The 9,952-nt window shown below is 30.8% G+C and overlaps 2 protein-coding genes across 2 annotated transcripts; one reads left to right on the top strand and one right to left on the bottom strand.

Annotated features, from left to right (window-relative positions):
- The first annotated feature begins 487 nt into the window (after positions 1-487).
- LOC102585729 (uncharacterized) lies at positions 488-886 on the top strand. Its single transcript, XM_006352109.2, has one exon. It carries the CDS (start codon positions 531-533, stop codon positions 738-740), a length of 210 nt encoding a protein of 69 aa, XP_006352171.1. The 5' UTR covers positions 488-530; the 3' UTR covers positions 741-886.
- Positions 887-2,812: 1,926 nt separating this feature from the next.
- Positions 2,813-5,741, bottom strand: LOC102585391 (uncharacterized). The gene is made up of 2 exons (XM_006352108.2): positions 5,117-5,741; positions 2,813-3,211 (listed from the first exon to the last, which is right to left on the bottom strand). Exons 1-2 carry the CDS (start codon positions 5,487-5,489, stop codon positions 3,195-3,197), a joined length of 390 nt encoding a protein of 129 aa, XP_006352170.1. The 5' UTR covers positions 5,490-5,741; the 3' UTR covers positions 2,813-3,194.
- Between the last annotated feature and the right edge of the window lie 4,211 nt (positions 5,742-9,952).

The raw sequence follows: 9,952 nt of genomic DNA, 5'->3' as shown, positions 1-9,952 counted from the left end.
TTCAAAAAATATTTTTATTCAATTGTTTGAAGAAATTGCTTGCATAAACTACTTACAAGTTACTTACTTAATTACAAGTTTTTTCCAAGAAACTATTGCATGATATTTTTGAAATTTTCTTATAAACCTGTACTTGTTTAATTGCGAACTTCTTAAGTAAAAAATGGTAGAAGTAGTAGTGAACATCCACAAACCACAATTTGGAGTATTCATAACAAATAGTGAATCTGGTATTTCCATATTATGCATCAATTTGTGTATATACTTACCTTAGAGCTATTAAAAAAGTATATTTTAATAATTACCCTAACCATTAATATAAGTGAAAAAGCGAATCAAACTTCCTTTCCGCAAATCTAAGCATCCTCACTGATCATTTGATTCCTTTCTTAATGCAATAATACTTAATTATGTTGTCATGTTAAAAAGAAGAAAAACAATTTGAACTATATATATACAAGACAAATAACAGAGTAGACAAAGAAACAATATATATACAAATAAATAAGGCAAAAAAAAGAGAGAGAGAGATGTCTGATTGGGGGCCAGTGTTGATTGCAGTGGTGTTATTTGTGCTATTGAGTCCAGGTTTATTGTTTCAGTTGCCTGGTAGACACAAAATTGTTGAGTTTGGGAACATGCAGACTAGTGGACTCTCTATACTTGTTCATACTGTCCTCTATTTTGGAGTCATTACTATCTTCCTTATTGCTATCGGAGTTCACATCCATACTGGTTAATTTATTGAGGTTTTAGAGATGTGCCGCCTTCTTTTTTTTCTTTTAATTGTATTAATTTTATCGAATTAAATCATGTTTTAATTTAATATCTCAATTCCTGATAAATTGTTTTAATTAGACACCTTTTTGGAATTTTTTTTTTTTTTTTGTTTGCCTCTGTTCCTATTAGCTAGTTATGTTAATCACATAAAATATACATTATTTTCTTTAATTATACGCATTTGTCTCAATAAGATACAAAACTCAAACATTTTCTACATAGGATTTATGCATATAATTAAAGAAGATGACATATTTTGTAGAGTTAATTTAATTGTCTAATAGATCAATGAAAACATGCATTACACCTTCTTTTTTCAAAAATTGAATTGAAAGTGTCTAATTAAGAGACATTATTAAGAGTTTGAGATATTCAATTAAACAAGGCTTAGCTCAACTAGTGTTTAAATGTACTTCATATGTCCCAATTTATGTAACACATTTTATTTTTTGAGAGTTAACCTGTTTAAGTTTGGGCGATATTCTCATGGAATCTTCAATTTTTTTAAAATGAAATTTATATATTTGTAAACTACGTAAAAAAATACTATTAAGTCACAATAATTGATAATTCAAAATATTTAGATATGTGAAAAATTTACGGTAAAAAATAAATTTGTTTAAATTTCAAAATTTGAAATGTGTCACATAAATTTAGATCGAAGGAGTAATATTTATGCATATCCATTGTTTAGCTTGTCTCATGAGTTACGGTTGCTACAAATTGCAATTGTGCGCTTGACTTTCAACGTTTGCTTTGAAAAGAGGTTAGCCGAATGAAAGATTAAGGTAATAAATGAATGGATTGAATTGTATTTAAGAATATTAAAACGATTGAGTTAATAAATAAATGAATTATTAATTCGTTTAAATGTTATTTAGGCTTAAATGAGCTAAAGGTCAGATCATAATCCAACTCACATAATTCTTACTAAGTTTTAAAATATTAATTTATTTTCTTATAATTTATTTTAAAAAATTCCCTTATATTACAGCTGTAAAAATTATATCAAATAAAGAACATATTTTTTTTAAAAAAATATTTAGACTAAATTTCTCATAAATCAATATGAGTTGCATATTCCCCTAATTATTGGGTGAAGTAATAGCTCAAAATGAGTCTGGTTAATAAAATAAGTAGGCTGTTTACTCGGTCAAATATAAACAAGTTGGGCGACTAATTGACACCCTAATCTTCGCAGAAATCGATAGAATATCACTATACTAAAAATAGTTGTCTTAAATTAGTTGATCAGTTTACTAAATCAAAAAAACAAATTAATTTTTTCGCCGTATTATCCTTGTCATTAATTCTTTTTGAAAATGTTCACACATGTTTGTAAAGTTCCAAAAAAGTTCTTAAGAGGTGAATTGGTAAAACTACTCTCCTATTTGTGATTTCTTAATTCTTAATATACATGTAAAAAAAAAGGTGGTAAACTAATATGAGACTGAGAGAGTATATATTTAACTTAATTCCAATCTTGGACAAACAAATGCACGCACGTAAATGATCATTCATTTCTATGCTTTTAATGGAAACCGAACGGATGTTAAAGTAACGATTTAATTTGACTTCCTCTGGTTCAAAGTATTAAATGAGTTGTTGGGTAAGACTTTAAGAATTAGGGCAAAAATCGTTTACACCCTAACTTTACATTAAAAATCAAATTCCACACTCGACTTTAAAAATAATAATTTTTAACTAATGCAAAAATTAGTTATGCATAACATGAAAAATATACCATATAAAGTACTAATAATACACAAAGTTAATGCATGCGTTATTCTTGCTATTATACTCTACCAAAAGACTCCTAAGATGATGTCAGTAAAAGTAAAGATACATGTAATCGGGAAGTAAATACAATTAACGTAGAAATGCTACTTGTGAATTTTTTCCCCTTCTGCTAGAAAAGTAATATCTCTCATTTATAAAATACCTATGTTTCAAAACTGAATAAATCAATAACATACACCATAGTTAGATGTGGCTTTTGTTAAAAAAAAATACATTATGCAATAGCAGATAGTGAGTTTTCAAGTTCAAATATTGTTCCAATTGGCATGATCATATATCAGGGAAATACTAATTAAGCTTTGATTGTACTTGCAATATCACTCAGGGCGCGCTGGGTGTTGTTTCTACATCTGTAATGGCACAAGAAATACAACATAGTTGCACTAAGATAAAAGAACATGGCACATCCATTTTGAGTTTTCTATACAGTAAAGTTATAGCTAATCAAATATTTTCACTTTCAAATGCCTAAGCTGTCCTCCTGCAACAAACACCAGCATGCAATGTATTCATCCTCCATACATTCTTTAAACATTGCAGGAAACTGCATCTAGTAAAGAGTTCGACCATGCTCCTCACCGTTGTTCTGTCCCAGTACAAATGTTTAAATTGCTTCACAATATTTTACACGCTGCAATACAGAATACAAACAAATGAGCCAAAAGACACAAGTATCAAACATGGAGTATCACATAAAATTGGAGAATACATCTTGCACGACATGAGAATCTCAACACCTCAACCATTCAGGAGAAACATAAAAACTACAAATAAACGAGTCAATAGAGATATGAAATATGAGATATCACTAGAACTGAACTATTACCACACCAGCATCTCAACATCCCACATGAAGGAAAACAGCACACTTATACAGCTAGACTGATTGAGCGGAGGAGCAAACAAAGCTGATATCTCTACCATACTATTTTCCTTGACACGTAGAAGCTAAATGAGCTCTAGTGAAGTCCTGTCATAAATTTAGATATAAGTTATGAATCTTAATCACTTGAATAACTGGTTATATCCATATCCAACAACTGATGATTTCATAAGCTGGTTGTACTGACTACACAGCTTGTCAATGAGAAGTTTAAAATTAGGTTGCCTTCTCATTTAGGTCGAATGCACATGCTGAGAATTTGCGACTACAGGTGCCAAGAACTGTTTGAAGCCTCCCTCACAAACAAGTTCCCTCTTCTCCACAAATTATGCATGCCCTCATTCAATTCCATTAACATGCACCATCATAAATTACAACTCTGATGCAAAATAAGTTCTTATACCTTAAAATACGTTATAAATTATTACTCATTCTTAATGGACAAAATTCTGTAATGTCGAGTTAGACTTTGTACTAATATACTATATTTGTTTTTCTAGATACAGTTAATCAAACTTTAGCAAAGTGAAAAACACTCCCATTCCCTTCCCCACTCTTGGCAGTTGATCTTCTTGTTACTATTTTCTTTATACTACCACTAACTCTGCTACTGAAAAGCCTAAGAAACATGGATGCCAAGTTGACGAAAGTAACAAAAAACAAGGCAATCTGATACATGTGGACAAAATAATCCAGGCCAAATAGTTGCTAATACTATATTGGAAAGCCCAAAGAAACCAATTGAATCCTATCTAGAGAAATCCCAACCCCTCTTTAAGTTTGGAAAGCAGGCAAAATTAATGAGGCGATTTGGTTTTTAACATATTAAGCCAATTTGCATAAGAAATGTGGCGGCCAGTAAATTAGGAGAGACCATAGAGAGAATGAAATCATATTCACAAAATCACAAATATGAAGTACAAGGAGAACAAATGACGATAACTCTGATATATAAAGGTGTCAAATCCAAATTATGAGATCTTAACAAAAGAACTATCAGAAAACATTACCCACAGAACTCACCAAGCTACCTCATCTTTCCAGTTTTCATTCTTTCAAGAAATAAAGTTTCTACATCCACTTCCATGGAAACATTCATTCCTGTCCAAATATCCCGGGCCAAACCTCCACACCTTTATAAGAGTTTTAACTTGTTTTTAGCCAATCTGAAGCCATTATAAGTTAATTAATCAACCATCTCATAGTTTCCATTTCGATTCGATTAGTATAACTGCATACTGGTATCAGCTAGTATATAATCATCAAACTTATACAATAACACCTGATTTCATCATTAAAGAGTAACTTATATGAGCAGATACCTAGCAAATAATGTAATTAACCTGCTAAATCATTAGACTACTATAGTAAGAGTTTTAAATATAACCTAGATCTATATTCCAAAACTAGTCAACACTATTAAAATGAAATCTAACGAACAGAACATATAAATGAAACATTCACAATAGATCAAAAGAGAGCTCATAATAATCCCGCGCCAGTAACAGGGCAAACAAGCGCGAGACATAACAAAAAATAGAGTTTCCAAGCTGAACAGATAAGGAATTCCCAAATCAATAACTAAAAAGTGCAAATTTTACAAAGAAAGAGAAGACTCAGAATCAAAAAACTGTAGAGGAGAACAATCCTTACGTTGACTATGCGATTGAGATGAAGGCATAGGGCAGAAAATAGCTCGTCCAATCATTGACAAAACAGAAACAATTCCAGCTAAATACAAAACCATCACGAACACAAGAATCCACGGCATCATGAAAAACCCAATGAAGAACGTTACAGATCCACATAGCATCAAAGCCATAGAAATACCGAGAAGTAGGGAAGCAAAACCCGCGGGAGTAATCTGCTGCATCGGCCTCACTGGCGGCAACTGTGTACTGCGTTGGATAACCGGCGACTGATCGGAAAACTCGAACGGCGTAGTTGGAGATCGGAGAATGTTGAAAATCAAAGTAGAAAGCTCATAAAGAAGCTTAGATTGTTGATCCTGTTGACTTCTCATCATGTTGGCTAAAGTTTTTCTTTCCTTTTTTTTTTCTTCGAAGAGAAAAATAATAGAGTATCTTAAAAGGAAAAAAGAAGAAGAGATAATGCAGAAAACGAGGCAAGTGGATAAAATTTGTGATTAATTGGTATTTATCCAATCAAACAATTTATTGGAGGCGCTCTCTGACCCAAAAAGTGAAAGACGCGGCGGTGCTGTTCCGATCACTCATCAGACACCCCCACCCACCATTCACCTTCTATCTTTAAAATTCATTTGAATATAGCTATAAGATCGCCGAAATAAAATATAGAATTATTTTATTTCATGTTTAATCGGAGAAATTAGGTATTTATTGATTAGTTTTTCTATTATTTTTATCATTGTGATGGGATAAGTACTCCTCGTTTGATTGTGAGTAAGTTATGCTGGATAAGCTATCATAGGATAGTTATCTCATCATGTATATGAGATAACTTATTCATGAATGGTGGGATAAATAATTTCATCGCTATTTAATACTTCCAATCAAACGTAGGGTAAAATAATTATACATTTTATCTATAGATTATTATAACTTATACCTCATACTAAATGATCATCTAAGTTTTAGAAATTGTCTTTAAATATTATTTTCATTTTAAGATTAAAATATTACTACTATTATTCTCCAAAATACTTAATACAACAAAAGTTTCCTTCTCTGTTAGTTGGTATGTCAAGTCATTAAAGTGTTTTTTATAATAAGTTTGTTTAATTCATTTAATCAAAATCATAATTTTGTTTTTTATATTTAAACAAAAAGAAAGTAGATTAGTTTATTAAGAAGAAATTTGTATGCTTCTAAAAATATTTTTGTTACTTAAACTTTATATTTATTATTTTCCTAAATAGTCACTCATGTTTTGAAAATTGTCTGTACAAAATATTTTTATTTTTTTAAGACAATAATATCACTCAACTATTACATTTTTTTCCCTAAAAATATTAAATACCTCAAAAGTCTCATTCTATTCTTGTTGACATGTTATGTCATTAGACCATTCATTTAAAAAAAAATAGACATATTTAACTCATCAAACTTATGTCTCTATAATACAAAACACAAATATAAATTCATGGAGATTATACAAAAAAACACACAAATAGTCTAACTTCCTGCAAATTTTTCCACCAAATAAAAAAATCTTTGTAGGTAATTATTACTTGAGAATTTTTGAAATCCCGAAGTTAATTATTTGGAAATTTTAAGCAAGTAATTTTTCATAAAAATATTCAAATAAATCTATAATATTGACATAGAGAAAAGTTGGTAAAAATGATAAATAATTTCATGACTATTTAATATTTCCAACCAAATTGTCACGACCCAGGCGGTTGTGATTGACACCCACACTAACCCTCCGATGGGAGAACCATTATTACAAACCAAACTCAACAACTCAACCAAAAATTAAGGCATTTAAAGATACGAAAGCAGGTTTAAATGTCTAAGAAACGGAAAATTGGGAGTTCCAATAAACTCCAACAAAAGTCTAACAACCAAATGCAGAAATAATGCCTAGAACCTGAAAGTCAATGTACCAAAACTCCAACAAGAACCATAGGTTTAAACAAGAAGGGGAACAACCCCAAACTAACACAAGGAATCTAAAGCACTAGTCTACGTCCAAAGATGTGGACATAAACAAAAGAAGAACTCATGGCAGCCCGGAAGAACTGGCTCATCGTTGAATTCGATTGCTCATTGATCTTCTAAACGAGGTCTGTCAGTAGCCACCTGAAGATGCCTTGTACTCAACAAAGAAAGAACAAATACAGTATCAGTAAACAACCACAATGTACTGGTAGGATCACACGGCTATCCCAATGAGTGAAAAAACAACCACAGTGTACTGGTAGGATCACGCAGCTATCCCAATAGATGAAACACATGCAAGTAACCACAACATTATAAAACAGGCATATACCGAACATATACAATATTAGTCATCATTTCAGAATCAATGTACAATTCCACATTCTCAATAATACACATATATGCCAAGTCAATGGTCCTCTCATGGAAATCATACCCAAACTATTAGTGTACCAGTACGTGGTATCCGATCCAAGTTAGTATGCCGGATGTGACACCCGATCCCATATATGCGCCGGAACGTGGCACCCGATCCAAGTTAGTGTGTTGGAATGTATCACCCGAACCATTCAACAAACCACAATCACAATGTACATTCTCATAATCATACCATCAAGAGTTGATTCATGACATACAATTCCATTTGTTTATACTTATTCGCATTTGGTGATCAATAGTGCAACATTGGCATATATACATTCATTAATATGTAGTAATTACTAACATACATCACACCAACATGAAATCACAACCATCACCTACCTCGAACAAAACTTGAACCCTCCTAAGAAACTTGATTCTTCCCTTTCCGGATTCTTTCCACTTGCTCTAGGTCTACAAACAACCAATTCAATACAGGGATCAATAACTAAGGTCTAATTTACCCGGATTATGACAAACCCAATAACCCAATAACCGAAGACCCAAATTATGATCCCAAGGTGCAGCTAGGGCTTTTTCCACCATCCAAAATAGTTCAAAAAACTTCCTCTAACAATAACTACCCATGAATTTACATTCTACGGATCAAAAAATGGATTCAGGGAGTGAAAATCTTACCTTTAGCCTCAAAAAAAGGTGAAAAACCGTTAAGAAAATACATGGGGTCGTCTCCTAGCTCTCAAGAACGAAGTTCTCAGAATAAAGACGTTTTTGGGGAGTTTATTTCCAACTTAATTCACGACTGGCCTGCTATGGTGGCCCCTATCCCCCCACAGCATCCCCGCCCTGACGGCTTACACAGAAAGAACCTCAGAATTAGAGTTTCAAACCCTCATTTTACAACACACCTTCAACCCATGACACTCAGAAACTACATGTTCACGCTCAGATCAATTTCGGGAGTTCTACTCGCCCGAATTCAATTCCGTAAAGTCGTACGGGTTCCTTAACATTTTAGATATCCACTCATGTGATCAAAATCATTATTAGATCTCTCATTTGGTACCAGATTTCCCTAGACCTCACTGACTTCGATTTCGTCCAAATTTGGACTAGGCTAGGAATTTTCAAGTTACTACCAAAAAGTTTTCCGGCCCAAAATTTCTCTCCGATGGCTTTTCTATAACGAAGGGAACAAATCGTTACACAAATAAAGGGGTAAAATAACTATACATTTTATCTTTGAATTATTATAACTTATACCTTACACCTAATGACTCATAAATGATCATCTAAATTTTAGAAATTATCTTTAAATATTATTTTCATTTTAAGATTAAAATATTACTACTATTATTCTCCAAAATAATTAATACTACAAAAGTTTCCTTCTCTCTTAATTAATTGACATGTCATGTCATTAACGTTCTTTTTTTTAATAATAAATTTGTTTAACTCATTTAATCAATATCATAATTTTGTTCTTTTTTTTTTTTTTAAAAGTAGATTAGTTTATTTTTGTTACTTAAACTTTCTATTATTTTCCTAAATAGTCACTCATGTTTTGAAAATCGCCTATACAAAACACTTTTATTTTTGTAAGACAATAATATCATTCAACTATTACTTTTTTTCCTAAAAAAATACGAAATACCTCAAAAGTCTCATTCTATTCTAGTTGACATGTTATGTCATTAATCCATTCGTTTAAAAAAATAATAATAGACACATTTAACTCATCAAACTTATATCTCTATAATACAAAACACAAATGTAAATTCCGTGAAAATTCATGGAGATTATACAAAAAAAAAAAATCACAAATAATCTAACTTCCTGCAAAAATTCTACCAAATAAAATTCAAAGAAAACATATTTGTTGGTAATTATTACCTAAGGATTTTTGAAATTCCTAAGTAAATTATGTGGAAATTTTAAGCAAGTAAATTTTCATAAAAATATTCAAATAAATCTGTAAAGTTGACATAGAGAAAAGTTGGTAAAAAAAATAAAATTTATTATTTAACTGTTTTTCAATTTAATTTTTTTTTTACTATTATATTATATTTATCTTAATATACAATTAAACACCAATGTATATTTTTATTTCATCCCGAATTCACGAAACACAAATAATAATTAATTGAGTTGTCTATTTTGATTCAATAACGCACACGTTATACAAGATTAATATGCTCGTTAATAAAGGTCAAATTTTATTTTCTAATACAAATATTATTCTCTTTCTATTATTATTTTCAATAGCATTTTAAGTATGAATTTCAAAGTACACTGCCAAATTTTGGCCAAATACATAGATTGCCCCTCTAACTTACCTTCATATTTTATTTTGGCACTCTATCTTAGGTTTATTCCATTTTAACCATTCAACTCTATTTTTTATGTATCATTTAAATACACAACAATAAATTTATGATTTTATATATATATATATATATATATA

The sequence above is a fragment of the Solanum tuberosum genome, unplaced genomic scaffold (genome assembly GCF_000226075.1).
Source record: "Solanum tuberosum cultivar DM 1-3 516 R44 unplaced genomic scaffold, SolTub_3.0 scf00145, whole genome shotgun sequence".
Lineage (NCBI taxonomy): Eukaryota > Viridiplantae > Streptophyta > Magnoliopsida > Solanales > Solanaceae > Solanum > Solanum tuberosum.
The sequence above is the reverse complement of the archived record's forward strand: the minus strand, read 5'-3'. Positions and strand labels throughout refer to the sequence as shown.